Raw genomic sequence first — 20,862 nt, 5'->3', positions numbered from 1 at the left:
GAGTTTACAGCCAGTCAGCTTCAAGCAGACCTGGGAATGTATCACAGGAGGCCTTAAACCAGGAAATGCCTGAGGAAAGCTCAGAGGAGGATTCACTAAGGAGGTAAGATCTGTGCTCGACCTTCGTCCTCTGTTTTTTTTTTTTTTCTTAAACCTGTCCCACCTAGTCTTGAGTCTTTCAGTATTTTCAGAGTTAAAAACCTTTTTTCATGTGGTCATGTACATCATTTACGTAGATGAACATAGAGATGTTGCATTGTTGTCTTTTATAGCTGCTATTGTCATGCTGCAGGTTGGTTCTGAAGATTGTAAGGACAGAGACCAGACCTCTTGATGGGGAATGAGGGTGATAGTACAGACAGGCAAAAGGAAGGGCTCTGGCAGCAGATCTCTGGGGTGAACGGTGCTCCTGGTGTTTCCCAGACACCGCAGAAGGGTGGAAACGCAGGATGTGCTACGCTGTCCTTTGTGCCCCATACCACACACCTGCTGCACACAAAGACTCTGCCTAGGGTTGGCATGGAAAATTGGGCATGATTAGTGAGAATTGCTTTCTTGAGTGCTGTGTCTTGTTGAGGTTGTAGTTGTTAAGTTGGAAGAGTTAACAATCGTTTCCTTGGTGTTGCCATATAGGGCAAAACAAGTCAAAGCTCTGTGTCGGTGGGCATATACATTAGTTGCAAGTGTTTGGTCAAAGCCATGCAGTTTGCTTGCCTTTGATAAAGAGGTAAGTTTTGAAAGTGGCTCCTGTTGACTCGAATCTAGGGTGAACTGGTTGGAGGCATGCTGATCAGTGAAAATTTTAGACTCTGCTGTATTCTTTTTTTAAGAAGGTGATGCTGTTTTGGAAGGGTACTTTTTTATACTTGAGATGTGTTACAAAAAACAGAATGAGCCAAATCGAACTTGCACCAGGAAGGACATGTGCTTTGTGTGAAAAGTGTCTCTGCTGGCTTGTATAGATGATTCAGCTACATTGGTACTTTGGATAGTGTTTCTCTACTGGGTTTCAGTTTGACATCCTCTCTGTCAAGTGATTTGTGCTCTTGTCAGAGGAAAGGTCCAGTCTTCCTGTTTCTCAGAAATGGATGCTTTTTGCTGTAGGAAAGCAAAGTTTCCAGGCTGGATGCAGATGTAACTGACCGAGGAAGCTTTGTACACCGGAGTGCCTGAGGAAGGGGAATTCTTTCCTTCTTCCTGCAGATAAGCTGATTATACTCAAACTGGAACAGTGGCTGCCTTTCTTGTTGCTGTAGTTGCATAGCAAATAAGTGGTGGTGGTCATGAAATTATTTGTCTGCTTCTAAATCCTTGCCCCAGTGGTTTTTTTTAATAGCTTGCCATAACGAGAGTCTCAAGTTGATTATGTGGTAACTACTTATTTCTTGGGCCTGAACTTACCTGCCTTTAATTGAAATCAGATATCCTCTAGTCCCCTATTAAAGGGCAGAAAGGTGAAGAGCTGACAAATTCAGCTCTAAAATGGCACTTGAGTAAGTTTTGCATTATCTTTCTTTTGAAATAGCTATACATGCTTGTATCGTCTCCACTGTGTAGCTCATTCTCTGGACTGAGTCACTGTAGTGTCAGAAATAACGGGGCAAATAACCTTTTTATTGATCAGGTGCTTGGCTCATATTTGGACAATGAGGCATGGTGGGATCTGTAGATGAGATCTTTTCTGTGGGAGCTGTATAATTTAAAAATGCCCTGAAGCGTATAACTCGGTCCATCCCAGCGTGCAGGACCTGGATGAGTTGCTGCCAAAGAGCTGGAGTCCTGTGACTAAATCTCTGGGTCACTTCACCTGTTGCCCATGGTGGTTGCTGTTGCCTGCTCAGTGGCTGTAGCATCTGTGCAGGGTTAGTTGCCTAACTGGTCACCTGTGCAAACAGGTGAATTTTGCTGAGACACTGGTTTGGAGTGTGTAGTTCAGTGCGTAAGCTTAATTCCAGAGGAATTCCTATAAGGTGAAACCTTTAGTGAAACCCTCTTGGCGGAGGTTGCTGAGAAGCTCATAGGGACTCTTGTTTTCCTGGTCTCCTCCTCCTGTTATCAGGCCTTTCTCAAGAACAGGCATGGCAGGGGTTTAGACTTCTAACTGAAGTTAAGGTCACTGCAGAGTACTGAGGTAAGGAAGCTGGAAGCAGTGAGCAGTCTGGTATTAAATGCTCATGGCAGTTTCCTTGAAGTAAAACTTCATTTCTTTCCCTGTTAAAGACATTGGGTGGACTTGGGAGCCTTATGAAATCTTTCCCCTTAAAAGGAACCCTGCATGTGGTATAACTATTTTCTGCAGGTGTAATTTTCTGCGTTTCTCAAATTAGCTGTTATATTTTTCCTTATAGAGCAATAACATGTCAACAAGCACCCACTTACCTAGTTTTTGCGTAGAATGATCATCCAGCCTTCTTGTATCACAGACCTAGAATATGCTTCCACAATGGGAAGTGCTGGAACCACTCCTGCACAGCAGAGTCCAGAAGGTCTGTTAACCTTTGCAGCTGTAGAAGTGTGCAAAGATGGTGGCTAAGGATCATGAGATGTAAGCTGTGCAGTGCTGACAGTGCTGGGAAAGTAGAAGAGAGAGGGTAAGCCTTCAAGCCTGAGGATACAAGTGATGACTGCATACCCGCTTTCAATCAAAGTAATTTTGTGGCTGTGGGCCTCAGGATAGTTCTTAGTCTTGGAGGAGAGGACTTTTTACAGGGGCCTGTAGTGATAGGACAAGGGGCAATGGCTCTAAACTGGCAGAGGGAAGTTTCAGATTAGATATTAGGAAGAAATTCTTCCCGGTGAGGGTGGTGAGGCAGTGGCCCAGGTTGCCCAGAGAAGTTGTGGATGCCCCATCCCTGGAAGTGTTCAAGGACAGGCTGGATGGAGCTTTGAGCAACCTGGTCTGGTGGAAGGTGTCCCTGCCATGGCAGGGGGGCTGGAACTAGGTGGGCTTTAAGGTCCCCTCCAACCCAAACCATTGTATGGTTCTGTGATATCCACGTGTTTGCTTGTAACCTGTCTTATATTCTGTTCTTCTTTGTCCCTCCGTTAGATGTCCTCATTGGGCAATGGAGCTCTGTATTCAAGGGCCAGCTGAACAATGTAAGGCAAAAATTGCGTCTGGAAACTGTGTGTGTATTCTCATTCCCTGTTCACGGGCAGGATCCATGGCTTGACCTGTCTTGCCTGACTGAGAAGTAGCTTGCTGGGAAGACATTGCCATAGAGGGTCAATTAAGTTAATAGGTAGTTTAATGAAGGCTGTTCTTTGAATTCTGTTGATACAGCTATGTCAGCTGGGTAGGGAGAGAATTCTGCTCTTTCTGATGGTGCTGGGCTAATTATCTTGGGCTAATCGCAAAGGTATTAATAAGCATGTAATGAAGCTATTCCTGACTAACAGCTCTGGCACCTCTATTAGGAGGAACATGTCACTGGGAGCCTTGGCAGTACAGCAGTCCTGTCACATTTGGCTTGGCCTGAAAGTGGCACGGGCGTTGAGCTCTGTGCTTCTTGAAGCTGTGTCAGCGAGGTGTGAAATTGGGGAAGGTTTATGGTCTGCCCTAAGCAGAAGTTAGTAAGACTGAGGTTCAGCTTTTCTGAGGTGCTCCAGGCTGATCTCATTTATTCAAATGTAGTTTTTTTTTCCCCCGTGGATCTATCTTTGCCTCACTTCTAACATCAAAGTGAAAAGAGCCTCAGAAATCCCTGAAATTGCCATGTGAAATGTGCTGTGTAGAGTTGGTGATAGAAGCTCTTGGCAAGATCTGGATGAAGGAAAGATAACTGAGCAACAGATGATAGCTAGTTTAATTTTTCTATAACTTCCTGTTAATTAAAAAATGAGTTGAGGAAGCACTGTGTTAATACTGTAATCCTAGTGTGGGAAAAGATCCTCTAAGTACTTTAAACCGTTGTTGCTATGTGGGCCAATTCAGGTTGATAATGAAAAGTTGAACAGGGAATGAAAGAGGATTCTTCTAGTCAGCTGCTTGTTAGAGAGTAGCTAGTGCTACCTTCTTAAGAAAATGATATATAGAATCATAGCAGTGATCTCCGCTGAAATGTATTTCAGCTCATCAGTTAATGACAGGTACAGTGCAGTGCTGACTAATAAAACTGATCCAGATCTTCAAATGCCACCTCTTTGGCTATTTTAATATGACACAAGTGATATCTACAGAACTAGTGTGTTATTTCACAAAAACAAAAATCCTGTGGCTTTTAATCTAGTGTTGTTTCTGAGTTCTGGCATGGTACCCTAGGCCACAGTCTTTCTAGAATGGGTACAAGGAGCAAGTAGTGCCACTTGTGTCCCTGTTGACATATTTCAAACCTTACCCTTTGAAATAATCCCTAGAAATAGGGAAAAGAAAAATACCCAAAAGGAAACTTGTCCTCTATGCATTCAAGATTTAGCTGCTGGTAATATACTAAGGGGGCAATTCTGATATTGTTTACCTGTCTATTTTGACTAGAGATTTGAATGAATTACTGCACATGAAAGAGGAGTCCTGTCCTGTTGCCAGGCAGGTTTGCATGAAACCTGTGTTTCATGAGGAAGTGCTTATTATCCTTATTCTTCCATTAGGAAGCGTTGTCTGGCAATTATGTTAAACTTCTCTAATTACTCCATTGCACTCATTCCAGAGGTCAAATTCTGTAGGCTGTGGTATGAGTAACTTCTGTGCCTGTGTCTTATGAATGCGTAATGTTTTCACCTTGCCTCACCTGTTTAGTTTGGCAGACAAGATAGACTATTGAAGTTACCTGAAAATCTGAGAAGTCTTTTGAACTGTCCTGGGTGATGGTTTTGCCATGCATACAGGTAGGAAGGAGTGTACGTGAGGTGGAGGAGTTTGTATTGTCAGAGGACACTTGTATAAACTCCTTTATTTTGGTTGTGAGTGTATAAAAGTGCAGAGTCCACAGTGCTGTGCAAATAATTGACCTGCTGAAGTTGCACAGCTCACCAAAGGCATTGCTTTTTGCTGTGTTTTAGTCTCTTGGATGCACTGTGCACAAGTGGCATGTGCAGACCAGCTTCCCTGGAACCATGTAACAGGGTCCAGGGTCAAATTTCTGTCTTTCATTTTGTCTGCTCTTGTCTGAGGACCATGGTCCCTCCTGCCTGCATTGTTGCTACACGACATGAACCTAGTCTTTTTTTCCAGAGCTAAGATCGCATCGTACTCAGCCTGGATGAGAAGGCTGTATATAGGATTGTGAATGCGATCCAGGTGTCAGTGCTATACATTGCAAGTGAGTTTGGCTGTGTTGCGTTTCCCTTAGAAAAGTTTAAATACTCTACGTGTGGTGTCACCTGTTAGCCAAATGTGGACCTTTGTGCCCTGCTCTTGTCCTGACACAACACCGGGTGCAGCAGGGTGGAAGCGGAGGTACCATTCTCACCTGCCTGGTCAGTGCGGTTGACTCCAGCTCATATCACGTCTCTCTCCAGTCTTGGTGGCCTTTCTGGCAGCACATGGCTCTCCGTACTTGCAGGAGGTATGAAAAGAAACGCCTAGTCTGTTCCTCTTTGAATTTCTCAGAACTTAGTTCCGTATTGTTTTGCTGCCACAAGGTGGTAATGTTGCTTTTGCTCCTTGCTTTCTCCATCTCCTTGCAGAACCAGGAAGTTCCTGAGTTCTTGTATAAAGAAAACAAGGTAACTTGAGGACCACTTCCCCCCAGTCCTAGATTGCAGCTTATCTGCTTAGTTACCATACATTTGCAAGTTCTTCAGTGTTTGGGAAAAGGCGTGAACAGGGATCCAGAGGGGAAATGGCTGTGATACAGAATGCAAGCAAGAGAGGAGCTTCTCTTCTTGGCTTTTGTAAGGGTTTGAAAGGGATAGGTGTGGATCTGAGGTGAGGCAGGTATTTTGTCTTTTGGATATGCAAATGCCCATCAGTTAGAGCTTTAAAAGACCTTGCCAGCTTTCAGAATTCCTCAACTTTGCAGAATTCCTCTCTGACTTCTTGCTCATTACCTACCAAGCCTGGAGCAGACTTTTCTTTGCAGTCTGCTTTCTCAAAGGTTTTGTTTGCATTTAAATGGTTGCTCATCCACCCTCAGAAGACTTCCATGATATGGGGCTTATTTTCTGGAGGAATGCTTGGCAGATGTTGGCTGGAATCTGGGGAGTCACCTTTTCCACATGGCTGCGTTTATTTTCTTGTTCAAGTATGCTTTGAGCCATTACCTAAATTTTTGACCTTTTCCATAAAAGGCCACGAATATGGGTTGTCTTGTTTTGGTTTTTTTTCTGAGGCAAATAGGCATGGCTTACTCATGGCCATGAGTAAATGCTTCTTCTGGTTCTAAATTGTAGATGTGATGTTGACTTGTGATCAAACTGGGACCAGTCTGTGGTTAAAGTAGATTGCCAGGGTAGGAACACCCCATTCCTGTCCAGCATGGTGAGTACTGTATGTAAAATGGAAAAGAGTACAGTCACCTTTGCAGCTTGTTCTTCAGTTTGTGCTGGAGCCTGAGCTTTTGATGTGCTGCTCCGGTTTTTGATTTAAATGACCAGGCAGTTGAGATCTCTGCATATATTGGCTTCTGGTAGCTTTCTGTGTCAAGCAGTGAATGAAAGGGTGCATGTCACTCATATCCTAGCCTTAAAAACAAAACAACCAGAACAGATCCTTGCCCTCTGTTGTGGGTACGGAGTTGCCTATGAGGAGACAGTTCTGTGACTGAACTTTACCATCAAAATAAGAGAAGAGAGTAATGCTACTCCCTTTACTTTTTTCTGGGAAGAGAACTAAAGCAGGAGGGACTTGCCTTACCTAAAACTACAAAATGTGTCTTGTAGTGGAGACAGAACACCCACTTAGTGTATTCTGTCTTGTTTTGTTCCTTATTTCCCCAAACCCACATTGTTACTTTTTTTTTTCCTAATTGCTTACAGCAGTTGTGGCTTGCTTATTCAATTATTTAATATCTATTGCAGCAGTGATATGTTGCGTTCATTGAAAAAGGGGGACTTGCGCAGGAGGAAGGATCACCTCTGAGCTGTGGAGAAGAGGGGCAACCGTACTGTGCTGGCTGCTCGGACTTGCTCGTCGGTGGGAATGTGGCCTGTCCAAAATCTACATGTACCTACCCAATATCATTTCTCCCCACCCCTTACATTCAGGGCCATTACTCGTGGAAACCTTGCTAGCTTGTTGTCCTGGCATTTGTAGTTTGGGCTCAGCATTTTGTTTAAAGTTGTGGTGTGTAGACCTTACCTCTGCTGTGGAAAGGAAGTTTCTGGCAAACCTTGTAGCCTCCGTTTATAACGTGATAGTTTTGGAAAAGTTTATACTGTGCTGTTTACAGTCTTGGTAAGAAAGAATTCCAGAGATGCTTGTTACAATTTTTGACTATGATGGTGTTAGAGATAAGTAGTATCTGAGTAGTTAGTAAAGAACAGTGGGGTAAACAGAAGTTGTTGAAGGGATTTGCAAACAGAGACAAGGGGTTCAGGTTTGTGGTTGGGAAGAGGTGCTTGAGGGGAGAAGGCTGAAACTGTGGAGTCGGGGGATGACTTCTGGAAATGTTAGTGTGGACACATAGGAATGAAGGAAGACCTAATTTGTCAGTGCCGAAGATAAAGTGAAGTGCTAATCTGAAGGTGACATGAACATTTAAACATGATGATTAGCTGTGTTTGTGGGCGAGATGTGCAGGCTGTGGACAAACTTGGCAAGTGTTGTTTGTTTGGCCTTTTTCTAAAAATGGAAAGTATAAATTGGTTTTATCATGAGAATGTAACCACAACCTGAACTTTAGGAGAGGCTGCCATGATATCTAAATGGTCAGTTGATGTCTACATGAGTTCTGAGGTTATTGCTGCCACCCTCCCAGCTTTGCGATCTTTTTTTTTTTCCCCAGACCAAATCTGCTGTCTCCGTGTGGGCAGGAAAGACTTTGTTTTGCTGGCGTGGTAGAAGTTTGAGCTCTTGAATGTGCTGCTCGTTGTTCCGTAGAAGAACAAGTGAAAGAGGTGCCTGTTTTCTTGCACAAATGTTCCTCTCCCTGCCTTTGCTGGTTTCCTGTTTTAAGAATAATGTAAGGTTATGAGAGCCCTTTTACTTCGTTACTGAGAATTGGTGGGGGAAAAAATGATGCCTTGTGCTTTCCCTCTTGCAGTGACTAATAGAGGTTACTCCCTGCTGCCAAACTTCCCCCAGTACTTCGGAAAGCTGAGCATGTGCAGTCTTTGCCAAACTTGCAGAAAGGTTTAAGCCTTCTTTTCTTTTTCTTGGCCTCAATTTAAACATACAGCAATGACTGTAGCACATAAAAAGAGATTCTTTTCCCCATGTTACTCTTGCAGCAGCTTGGCTTGCAAATTAAGCAGGTATAGAAATAACTGTGCTTTCTCAAATACCTTCATGGTGTGTTTCCCCAGTCGAACCACTGCCCTTCTCCCACCTTTTTTTTTTTTTTTGGTAGTCCAGGCCTAGAAATGAAGAGTTCGCCTAGAAAAGAAATAGGTAAACTTTGTTTCTCTGCAATCTCCAGGAAACAGAGACCTGTTTCCATACAGGTGTCTGTCTATGGGACTCTTCTGGGACTTCGCTTTCTGTTCACCTACTTTAGCATAGCAGCAAGGGAACTTGTTGAAATTGGATTCCAGTGTTGTTTTTTAATGAGGATGGAAGAGGTACACGCTTCCAAACTGGCTTACTTTTTTGCTTCTACTGAGGAGTAATGAGATCTAGAGTGGGGTAGGTAGTTTTGGTTTTTGGAGTGGATGGTTGTTTTTTGGTTTGTTGTTTTTTTTTTTGAGGAAGGCCTATATGAGATGACCATACAACAAAGATCTTAGATAAACACAGGTTGCTTAGAAGTTGAAAGACAGCTGACTTCAAACAGATAGCTGTTTGAGGATACCATAAAACCTATCAGTTCTCAACTTCCCTACAGACAGAGAAGAAGTGTGAATAACTTCCCTCTCTTGAAAGCCATGCTTTATTAGGCTGGCTGTCTCCTGTGGTGTCTGCACATGGTTTCCCTGCGGCCTCCTGATCCAACTGCTGCAGGGTGGGCAGCGTGTCCAGACAAGCTGACTTGACCTGGAACAGTTGCTCTTGTTCCCATTTTTTACTTATGTGCCTTGAGTTCAGGTACTTGCAGTATTCTGTCCGGGGGATGATGCTCAACTTATGATTGATGGTGGTCTCTGACATGCTTAAACTATCCAGCTGTGATTCCTAGAGCTTGTTGTCTGGCTTCAGATAAGTAATGTTAAAACAGTCTCTAAGTTTTGAGTTTGTTTTTCTTTTGCCAAGAAACAAGTTACAGGCAGGCCCTCAGACCTTCTATTTCAGGCCTGCTTCCTTGACTAAAAGCTCTCTGTAGCTTTCTTGGGTATGGGGAGGAGCTGGAGATGTTGGCAGTATAGTCTGCCTCTTTTGTTTTTTTAGTGCTAATACAAGCCCTTAATCATTAGCTGTGCAGTCACTTATGTATATTGCGTTCGTGCACTCATTCTTCACGTTCTTTATAAAAGCACACAGCACGGTGTGCCTGGGGACAAAGTACCCTCATGCAATTATTCACTCCGTATTACAGAATCTGGGCTGGAGAACTTGCAGTAGAGCAGCGTGCATCCACTCTCTGGGCCTGGAGCAAGAGGAGAGAGAGGAGGGACCTGTGATCTGACTCAGTAATACGACTGTAACCAAAATAGTGATGACTCTAGATTTCTCCAGTTGAGCCGTTCTGGTCTGTTGAATAGCTAACATGCATTTTAAACATTTTCCACATACATATTTAACTGATTGCGCCAAATGGCTGTTTGTGTGATGATGTAACTGACCCCCTCCCTTGCTCTTCTTGAGAAAGCACCTGCTGGAACTGAAGGCTGTGAATAAACAGGGTTCGTTATCTGCCAAGAAACTGACTCATTTTTCTACTTGAAATGCATTAGTATCAAATCCTTTCCCTGTCTCCCTGAAGTAGGAGGGCTGGGGTAAGTGGCTGAACTACCCTGCCAGTCATCTGTTGACCTGACTCTCTTCATTACTTTAGCCTGAACAAGAGCGTTTTAAAGGAAGTGGTTGATGTGTGGTAGGACCTCTGTTTTCATAGCCTTAGAAGGCTATGGAGATAACTATATGGCTTCTGCCCCCTCCGGAAAGACACCTCCTCTTCAATTCCCTATGGAGAAGCAGGAGTCCTGTGTAATTATCCCAGAAGCTGACGCAGATCTGCGTGCGTGGGTAAGCAGAGATTTCTGCTGTCCGCACAATCTGTGGTGTTGGGAACTCCCAGAACAAGGAGAATTTGAAGCAGACATTATACGTATGAAGGTAGGTAGAAGAGCCTTCAGAAGAGTAAAGCTGTCTGCAGGCTGAGGGACTTCAGTGTGTTGACTATGTTCTGGCCATGCTTTCAAGCCTATTATCCTAGACCACGATGACTAGGAACAATTTCCCTCTAACTGAATTTCTGATACAAGCCGATGTTGTTAAGGGTCTAGGTGGAGGAATGTGATGTCTGTCTTCAGCTTGACTGAGGTGCCTGCCCCATTTGAGCACTGGTATAAAATGGCTGCTGTAGAGCAAAATAGTACATGCTGTAGCTTGGCCTGATTTAAATTTCTTCTCGTCTCCCCGCCCCTCAAGTTTTGCCCCTGCAAAATGAAAGTGCAAGATCTTTCATCGTTCTTTTCATGTTGGAGTTATTGCCAAACTAATCAATGCTACCATAGCTGCTCTTGACCCTTTTAATGTCTATCATGGATGTGTGCTTCCTCTTGACCGTTGAGATGACGCATTAGTCATTTCCCAGGTGCTGTATGATGAGGACCTCTGCGTAATGCTCGCTTATCTTTTGTTCTGATGCATGGCCTTTGTCAGCAGGTAAAGTAGTAAATTAACAGTGCGACCTTGGGTCCAGTTAAAAAAATCTGTCATCTTTCTCAGAGCCACAGACCTTCCCTAGGATGAGCTCCAGAGGTGCTGTGTAGCTCCTGCGGCATCAGGTGGCGAATGGAAGTTGAAGTTCCTAGTCCAAGATCAGAGGCGCAGTGATAGCACGTTTCCTTGTGTGGTATTACTTTCTAGTTAAACTGAAGCAGGTAAACCTTAAGGGGTTCACCATGTTCTTCTTGAGAATCTGCTCCCTGCCTTGTGATTAGGAGAACTCAAATCCCAGTGCTTGTTTCTGCTGTTCCAACTCTTATGTACAGTTCTTTGTTTCATGTTACTGTTCTCCTTTTCCCTACGCTCCTTCCCAGATGTACTCCTTCCCATCCTGGCTGAAGACCTGATGTGCTGTTTTCTGACTGAGAAATCCTTACAGCTTGTTTTCTACAGGATTCTTGCCCAGAATTAGTGAAGGGGGGGAAAATGTTTTTTGTGATAACTTCTGTCCTGTATCAAACCCGCTTCTCTGACAACTCCACACTTCCAGCTGGGAAGGACATCATCTCTGTCCCTGGTTGCCCTTCAGAGTTAGCACAAGTTCTTTCTCATAAGCAGGCCAGAGTATTCTACAAAGGGCACGTCTGGAATGTATCTGTGATCATGTATTGCATCTTTGCTGTCACTGCTTTCCCTAAAGAAAGGAAATTTTTTTGCAAAGGGCGTTCATTATGTGGAGTAACTTAAAAAAGTGATGAAAAGAATGCCTAACAGGGCTTGAATACTGGTAAGAAAGGCAGCCACCAAGTCCCGTTCCTCACTGAGGATGAGTTGTACGGCAAAGATGTGAACAAGGGGATTGAGGAGCTAACTCAGAGCACTGCTGAAGTGAGTGTTGAGGTTTTCATCAGTAGTGACATTCTCACGGTATTTATCTCTTGTAGATGGTTACAACTGTCTTAAGAAAATTTTGACCGTTTTGTTTGTTTCTTCTCTTCTAATCATCTGCTTCTGACCTGTCTTAGTTCAATCTTGATGCCGGGCTAAATATGTCTAACCATAACCATGTGAAAGCTGAAACGGTCCAGAAAGGTTAGCTTAAAGGTATCGGAGCAGATTATGTTAAGGACTTAATTTTAGAAATCATTTTTTTCAGGCAATCTTTAGAACTGCATGCTGATTGCTTTTTTATTTTAAGCTTGAATATGAAACTGGTGATAGCAATAGAGTTTTTCTGTTTGAGAACAACAAATCTTTTATGGAAAATGAAACTATGGAACAAAATGCTTGATGGTTTCTGCTTAATGTGATTTCAGTTTGCTCTTTGAAAGTAGGCAACACAATACAGAGATGTCTGAAATAATTTTTCCCTATTCTTCTGAGAAAAGAGAAGGGGGGAAAAAAACCAGACAAACCAGTAGATTGGTTTGGTTGAGATTTTTGTTTCGAATAGTTTTCTAGTATTCTATCGAGGCTATAATTGATCTCCAAGAATTAATTGGGCTTGTTAACAGTTAATTATTGAGTGTAGGATTTGAGGGAGGGTAGCAGTGGTATTGGGCAGCTGGAGAACATTCAGCTCTCTTCATGCTTCAGCTTTCTTGTTATCTTCAGGTTAAAGGTTGCCTTGCTTTAAGAGGAAGATGACTGAAGGGAATCTAGTTTTAAACTGTTGCTATTCTTTACATTCATGTGAGGAACCACAGGAGCACATCCGTAGGGATGAGTGCTCAGGAGAGCTGACTGCTGACTGTAAATCAGAAGGCTGAAAAAGGGGATGTAATATGAAGCAGTGCGGTAATTTCACTTCCAAGTGGGCAGTAGGGAATATAAAAGGCTTTCCAGAGAAGATACAAAACCAGAGGAGGAGACTCACAGAAGCTGCCAGAGTTGTCAATATACTTCTGCTTCAAAGGATAACTATGAATTGCTATGTCTTGAACTCTCTTCATAGCTGAAGGCTGGGACTATGGGAGGGGTAGGTGTGCTTACTGTCCTTAGGGTGCTTCATTTTACTGGTTTGCTCTGGCTGTTGGTGTGCAGCAGGAGCTTAGGAGAGTCACAGGTGACTGAACACCCTTTTGATTTTAAGGAAACTCAACCTTGGTGCTGTTTGTTAGCATCTCCTTTTTGGACGGGGAGGAAAGCCCTTCCCTTGGTGTCACTTGGAGTAGCGCCACTCAGTAATGTGCGTGCTGTGGCAGCAAATCGAAGATGTGGTGTAGGAATTGCATATCCTTAGAAACTGTTACTGAGAAGTTAAATTTGCTGCATTTAAGTATCTTCTCAAAGCCTGCTGAGATGAATCACTCTGTCCCAAGAGGCTTTGGTGGTGATCCTCACCCCCATGGGAAGAGTGTGGGTATAGTTCGATGGCTGATGCGCTGTGAGGAGATTGCTTCATAACTTCTTTTCTGCTCAAACTGCAGCTTCTGGCATTCAGCTGCTTCATTCCTGAGAAAACTCTCTTTTCTGCTTGTAGTGTCTTGTGTGTGTGCACTCTCTTTGTCTCTGTCCCTTGTCTAAAGGTGCCCTGTAACTTGGACCTTGCTTCTTTCCCCCCGACTAGTGATTGCCCCTGTTTGCATGCCCGAGGTAACAGAGCGAGTATAGACCAGCGGTTTCATAGTTATTGATGTCTGACAGAAAAGGAGTCTGCTGAGATCTCAATGATGCTGAACAGAGGCAATTTATATCTTCTTGTAGTAGTCTTATTAAAAAAACCAAAGCACACACACACAAAAAAACCAACCAAAAAATTACAATCCCCCTCCTCCTGTTTTAGCGAGCTGGGTCAGAAGCATCTCTCAGGGTGAGCAGAGTTAACCTTCATCATTGCAACATTGAGTGACAACCTGGAGGATGATAATGTGTGATTTTCTTTTTTTTTTTTTTTTTTCCTTCCCCCTGGTGAGCGGAGGAGGAGGGTGGAAATTGCAGTTTCTCTGCTAATTGTACTTTAGATGTCATTTGTGACAATTTCATATTGTCTAGACGGAGATAGTGGAGCAATTGCTTCCATAGAGCCTAGTGTTAGCCTGTTATATATCTGGGTAGCAAAAATGGGGGGTGTGGGAGAGGAAGAGGGTGCTGCGAGCTCCAGAAAGGATTCAAGAGTCAAGCACGATCTACTGAAATGTTTCAAAAGGAGATACAAGCAATATGCATTTCTGTTCTTTCTTTGCTTGCTTCTCTGTTGGAAACTTTGACGTTTAGTGGCTAGCAGTTCCCTGTAACAGAACTGCTTCTATCCAGCCCTGGATTATGTTTATCGTCCTTAACAGAATTGGTCCCAACCTCAGCGTTTACCATGGTAGGATATTGGGCTACCTTACGCTTTGGGCTTACTGAAAACAAATAGTCTCTGTCTTTTCTGGGACTTTGGGTGGCAGAAGCTATGAATGTGGCACCTAAGACTTGATAGAGTGCAGCATGACTTACTTTAAAAACATTTATCTGTGCCTTCCTGGGGGACAGTAGGTTACACTACCAGTGTCACAGATGGGACACTTTATTGATGATTATAGCAGTGTATCTATTATTGAACCCATTTGTCAGTACCAAATGCATTCGGATCTGTAACTTGGGTCTCAAGGGCTCAGTCTAGAATGAGTTACTTAAATAATAGATTTTATTTGTGTTTAGTACTCTGGTTTCAGTACAGATACTGTTGTTCTCTGGAGCATTAAGCACCGAGATGGTCCATCTGGATCTCATGAGACTGCGTGTTGCCTTGTTTTGTTGTTTGGTTTTTTTAATTTTGCCTGCTGTATGTGTTTATATCCACCTGTTCCTTGCTCTGTGGTCTGAGAGGGATCAGCTATAGCTTTTTAGTGGTTTACTGTTAACTGAATTATCTTTGTCTACCTGATCTGAATGGGGCCCTAGTATGTGGCTTGTGTGCCTCAGCATGAGTTAGGGCAAGAGCTGAGTTTGGTCTTGGCAGGCTTCGAAGGCTCTGCTGGAAAGGCTGTCTCAGCTCAGACCGTTCAACTTGGACAGCACAGCCTCAGAGAGGGTCCTGGTGATGTCAAGGAATTGATGTCAAAATCTTTATGGTTGTAATTTCTAACAAAGATAAGGAACCAGTGTAAATCATTTGGGTAGGAACGGTTCTTGGCAGGACAATAGGATAAAAGGAACAAGTAGATCTGAAACCAGGGACCAGAAAACTTTAGTGGGCTGATTGCCCAAGAAACTTGGCTATACTGCATGAATCAGCTAGAAATGTGTCCTTGAGGTAAACTTAGCTCATTATAATATGAAAACCACACATCCAGTACTAAAGCTACCTGCCTCCAAGTAAAGACCCCTACCCACTGAAGATGCGCAGTACATTTAAAATGCACTGTACCTTTAATTCAAGATGAGAGAAAATTAAGCCAATCACAGATTCACCAAGTGGTGATGTAGAATCATTATGCAAATATGACCTGGATAGAATTGTATAAATATGCTTATTGTTGTGACTTTCATGTACTAGCTTTGTGGGATGCCCCCCAGTACCCCTTTCTGCACAGAACTGCTAATAAATAGCAAATACCTTGACTCTGTGTGTTACTGGCTTGCACACCGGGTAAACGAACCCTGATTTTTGGGACAACACTGGGGAGTGTGTTTAATGGAGTGCCTTTGTCATCCTATTCCCCACAACCCTGTAACTACTGGTCTTGCTAGGGATTCCTTCTGGTGAAGGAGGTGCTCCTAAAGCAGCAGCAGCAGCTCCTGATGCTTCCTTAGGTGGAGTTGCAGGATGTTCAGGTAAAATCACCAGGCCCTGAGGCCTATAGGACATCTGTTTACCTGGATACCTGGCTATCCTGTGGCTCAGGCAGCTGTTGGTTTGTGATTTACTAAAGTAACACATATCAGTTCTCATCTGAGGTGCCAGGTACCTGGTAGAGCAAGGCTCGTCAAGTATTTATTTCAAGGATCAGATGGGGTGTAGAGGTCAGAACTGTAGATTCCCCAAAGTGCTGTTCCCCAGCCAAACAGAGGGACTCCTGGCAGACCCACACCAAGTTACTACGACGAGTGCCCTGCTCCTGCTTCCGCACCCTTCTGGTGTCCCCTGGTTGGTATACGTTTTGATTTCCTTCAGCACAGCTGCTGCCTGCTTTCTGAAGGTGATCCCTCTAAGTCAATGCTCTTCTCGGGCAATTGCCAACCTTTCCAAAGGTGAGAAGAGAAATATGGCTGGAGAATACCTGGTGACTCCTTTCTAACAGAGCCTGCTGGGCTGTGCAGCATATACTGGTCATCTTCTCTTGTGGCTCTGATTTTGCTGTGTCATTTAGTGGATGGACCCTGAAAGGCTGAGAAAGAGGGTGGTATGTATAGTGTATAGGCGCCAAAACTTTTGACAGGGATGATGACTTTGATTTGTGTGTGCACATTATTGGGCCACCATAGGTATTGCAGGGAAATGGCATCAAACAAGCCACTTGCGTTGCACGTAGGTTATTCACATCTGTAAAGAGGCAGCTGCTGTTTCTAGGGTTGTGGCCTTGCCAGGATCTGTGTGCTGTGGGAACTCTTTCTCCCCAATTTTAAGTCCAGTGATTTGGCAGGAGGGTGCAGTAGGGTGGCAGCCTCGGCACGTCCAGGCTGCTTGCGAACTTCTGTTTATGGAGTGCTCTGCATAAGCAGCTCTGAAGAACAGACTTCTAAAAAACATGTTGGTGTTGCAGTGGCAGTAACCCAGTCTCTGAGCCAGTGGTTTAGAAAGGAAGCAGCGGACTGAATAGGTAGAATATCCCTTCTGCTAATTTTAATTTGCCTACGTTTTCCCCTAGAAGGAATAAAAGCAGTTGATATATGATGCAGGTGATAGGAATACCTCATAGGTGTAGGGCTTCAGGTATACCTCATAAAGCTGTTGCACCATTTGTTCTGGATTAGCTACTTTTGCATATATTGACTTCTATATTTGGAGCAGAAGAGAGGGTTTGGTAAGGTGGGGTTGAAGTATGATAACTTTCTGGGGAGCCAAGGGATTCCTAACATCTAGCAGTGTTGAAGGTTAGAGCTTTTGACTCAGTAACCTGGGGAATTAATTTATCTCAAAGTTTAAGAGATTTAATAACTGTTCTTGAATAAGAGAAATGGTTGCCAAGCAACTTCGTGCCAGAGAGGACATGATTTCTTGCCTTCTGTAGAGTCCCAGTGCTTTGCAGCAAGTACTGAGTCTCTCGAGCTGACACATGCCTTTCCAAGTAACTGGAGCGATCTCTTGCTGTTTTCTAGATGTATAATGTAAAATTGAAGTTTTTTTTTTCCTTTTTTTTTCTTTTTAATTGCTGGAAAGAAGTGAAAATTTGTCTTGAGATGCTGATGGGGGGCCTGCTGCTGGAAAAAACATGTCTAATTTGCATTTCTACTGTCTTTATCTGGCTAGAAGTGGGTAGTTGGGTGTGGATTATATCTAGTCCGTCTTCCTGTGTTGATGCTTGCTGTCCTGCATTGCAGATGCTAACGGAGAATTAGGAGCGTGGGGCTAAGATGGATAGGTTCAAATCTTTCTCGTCAGTTGTGTGTGTGGGTGAATAGAACAGATGTGATGTTGGACCTCTTTGACTTTCAAACCACAACAGTTTTCATTAAGTTACAAAGACTGGAAAACAAAATTTAGCAGGAGGTCTGAGGCAAAAAGACTTGAAAGGGAGCTCAGCAGCCTTCTAAACTTTGGCAGTTGATTTTTTTCCACTCTCCAGACCTGCTCCAAATTGTCCCTCTTGTGTTAATCTAATGGCTGCAACAGGCTTGAATGAGTCAGTCTTGAAACAATGCCATTCTCTGCTTTATGACAACAAGCTAGATAGAGGTGCATGTAGAAGCCGGGGTGGAGGACATGTTCCTGCTATATACTTTTGATTCTGCTGCCTTCGTGGCTCAGACTCGCTTTTTGCATATTCAAGCTGTCTGGCTGCATTTGCATACGTTTGCTTCTTGAGTGAGTATTTGGTATCTCTCCCTGTGGCTGATTAAGATACAGAGGAAATGAACATTTTTGTTGTAACTGAAAACCTCTCTTTCGGAGCCTTGGGACTAAGATTGAATATCTTACTGTGACTAAACACCAATGGTGCCCTTGAAGTCCACATGCGAAGGTGTATTCTTTGTCCCGTGCTCCTTGGCCCATTCCCGGTATAACCACCTTTCTGTAGGTAAGAATTTGACAGATGGCCAATGCAGCGTTACTGTTTATGGACCTGACAAATTGGGATGGCTTGTCTCCAAAGGAGAACGAGCATCTGCATCTTTCTCTAGAAACTTGGAAGCGAGTTGGGACCACTCTTCTTTGTTACTGGAAGTGTTCTTTCTCCTGTGTAGTGTGAATATTACACTTTGAATAGCTATTATGTGGTGAAAACAGTTGTGCCATCAGTGAGTGGTTCAGTATGTTGCAGAATTATCTGCATTGATGATAGAAATAGTCTTTAAGAGATTTTGGAAAGCAGGGCATAAATAGGGGGGATGTTCCTGAATGGTTTTTGACTTCGTCATTTGGTTTGTGTTTTTTTTCTAGGAGGTTGCTGGAGTCTTCCCTCATTTCATTATCTCGCTATGATGGAGCAGGGTCCCGGGAACATCCGATCTACCCAGATCCAGCCAGGTAAGAGCTAAATGCAATCTAAAGGCGTTAAAGTGTCATAGACAAAAGCATAACTTTGATATAACTCATTGAATCCTTTGGGAATGGTTCTAATATTGGGCCCATCTCTTCCTCAGTGGCTTGCCATGGAGGTAGGGTGCAAACCAAATCAAAAGATGCTGTTAAGTCTGGGAGAGAATGGGGAAAAGAGGAAGAAATTGCTGTTGAAATAAGCATGTGAGGATTCCTAAAATCGTTTGGGATGTAGAACACTAGGTGGCAAGCAGGTCCAACAGTAAATGAGATTATATCAATAAATTTTAAATCTCTTTTGAAGAAAAATGAAGAAAGAACAAATAGTCTATTCAGGAGTAAGGGAGAATGCAGAAAGTGCAATTAGGAGCTGTTGTGAGCAGACAACGTGCTTAGAAGAATGGAATGTCTCCATAAATGTATCTGTAGGAGAGACAGCATAACCAGGATGTTATGTATACCTAACTAAGAACAAAATACTGACAATTATTTCTGAAGAGTCATGAATCATTGACATTAGACATAGAAACACCTGTAGTGCTGCTTAATCTCCAGAAGAGGTGGGAGTGTTTCAGAGGACTAGAAAAAGCAAACATGGCAGAGTTATCAAAAATGGAAAGGAGTGATCTTTGCAGTTTCTAGTTAGTGTATTAAGAAAGCAACAGATGGGATAATGTGACCCACAGACTCTGTCAGAAAAAATCATAGAATCGTGAACAGCAAGCAGCTTTGGAAGCTTTCAAAGAATAAATCGTGACAAATAAGCTTTCTTTAGATGGGTTTAACAAAGCTATGAATGAGGAAAATTCAGTAAGTGTAAAACATATCTGACTTAGCCTCTTAGGGAACCTTTGGCATAGCTGCATGAATTGAAGGCTACTAGGATTTACCCTCAAGGAGAGTACAGGAGTACCAGTGTATGAAAATTAAATATCTTAAGTTACTGAGGGAGGTTTGTTGTTTTGTTGTTGTGTTTGGTTTTTTTTAAATCTCATTCTTTTTTACATCGTTAACAACAAAATCTGCGTTTTTATACAGATGATACTCTAAGTACAAGTTCTGAAATAAAAGGCTATGTTGCAAACTGACCACATGATATAATTATGCTGGTAAATAACTCCTTGCTAACTATCTCTGTAGATAAAGCCTTATAGAGGTGAAAACTAATATTAGGCTTTTTTCCATTTATTGTGAAGGAGGTTGCTTTGTAAAGATAATACAAAGGCTTAGGAATGATGTAAATAAAACCATTTGTAGTGAGGTGAAAGTAAGGTGAGGTGTGCTACCTGTATGTAAGGTCACTGGGAAGCCAACCTAGGTAACTGCAGAAGGTCTTGGCAACTGCATGTCAGAATGATGCTGATAAATGTAAAACCTTTCTAAATGGCAATCGATTAAATGACAGGTAAAGGGATTGATTTACCTGGAACGATGAAAATGATATTTTACAAATGTTAATTAAAAGGTATTACTACGTTCAGGTCAACTTATGAATGCCAAGAGCTGCTAAATGACTGGAAGTGCACCATTCCTTATTTCTGGAATGCGTGATCCAAAGCAGGCAGATTTATTGAGTAGAGATTGCAAGAACTGATTCTGGCTCTGGGAGCTGCCTTTTAACAAAGAAAAGGAGGAGGGCCTGCATAGGTTAGAATTGTGTGTTTTGGTTTTTTTTTTTCCTTCTGTCAGATCTCTGCTATGATGAAGCTCAATAAAATGTATGAAAGGGATCAATGCCTGAGACATTTCCTGGCATAAGGAGCATTGTCAAAAATATTTTTCTACTTGAAGCCATTATTGAACTGATATGATGCTCTTCATGTGACAGTTCAAGTGTTTTTTAGGTTGTGGTAGAAATTATAGTAACCTGAGTTTATAAGGAGCTTTGGAAGAAAAGTCCAGTGTTGGAACCTCTTCTAAGAGGGTTAAATTGTTCCAGTAAGTGTCACTGTCCTTTTCAGAGGATGAGATTCCTAAATGCATAATCAGCACACGCTGGAAGTTTGAGTGGGGCAAGATTAGAGTCTTCTTCCATAAACCTTACTGGTGTGCTAGGCTAGTTGGATCTTTTAAACTGTCCCTTTAACTTGTTAGAAATTGGCGATGCGATTAAAAGGAGTGTTACTGCATTTTGTGGGTGTTTTGGTTTTTTTTTCTTTTTGTAGCATCATAGGTTTGTAACAGAAAGCTTTGACTTTCAGGTGTTTTTAAAAAACAAAGTGGAAAAGTGAAACAAATGTGAAATAAACATACATCTGTATGTGTATTTAAATATATATTAAAAATATATATACCTCCTTAAGACCAAGCTGTCTCCAATGGAGTCTTTTTTTTTTTTTTTTTTTTTTTTTAAATTAACTTGTTTGGAAAT

At 42.7% G+C, this 20,862-nt stretch overlaps 1 protein-coding gene across 1 annotated transcript in view; it reads left to right on the top strand.

Annotated features, from left to right (window-relative positions):
- LOC104163123 (activating molecule in BECN1-regulated autophagy protein 1-like) overlaps window positions 1–20,862 on the top strand; it is a gene marked incomplete at its 3' end in the record, with an annotated part of 44,890 nt that overhangs the window by 5,170 nt on the left and 18,858 nt on the right. Inside the window, 2 exon segments of the mRNA XM_009702020.1 lie at window positions 1–103; window positions 18,393–18,479. The exon segment at window positions 1–103 is cut by the window's left edge and continues 10 nt beyond it. Of these exon segments, the coding sequence (XP_009700322.1) occupies window positions 1–103; window positions 18,393–18,479 (190 nt within the window).

This window comes from Cariama cristata, unplaced genomic scaffold (genome assembly GCF_000690535.1).
Source record: "Cariama cristata isolate BGI_N322 unplaced genomic scaffold, ASM69053v1 scaffold11856, whole genome shotgun sequence".
In the NCBI taxonomy this organism is placed as follows: Eukaryota; Metazoa; Chordata; class Aves; order Cariamiformes; family Cariamidae; genus Cariama; species Cariama cristata.
Note: the sequence above shows the minus strand (reverse complement) of the source record. Positions and strands in the feature narration are given on the sequence as shown.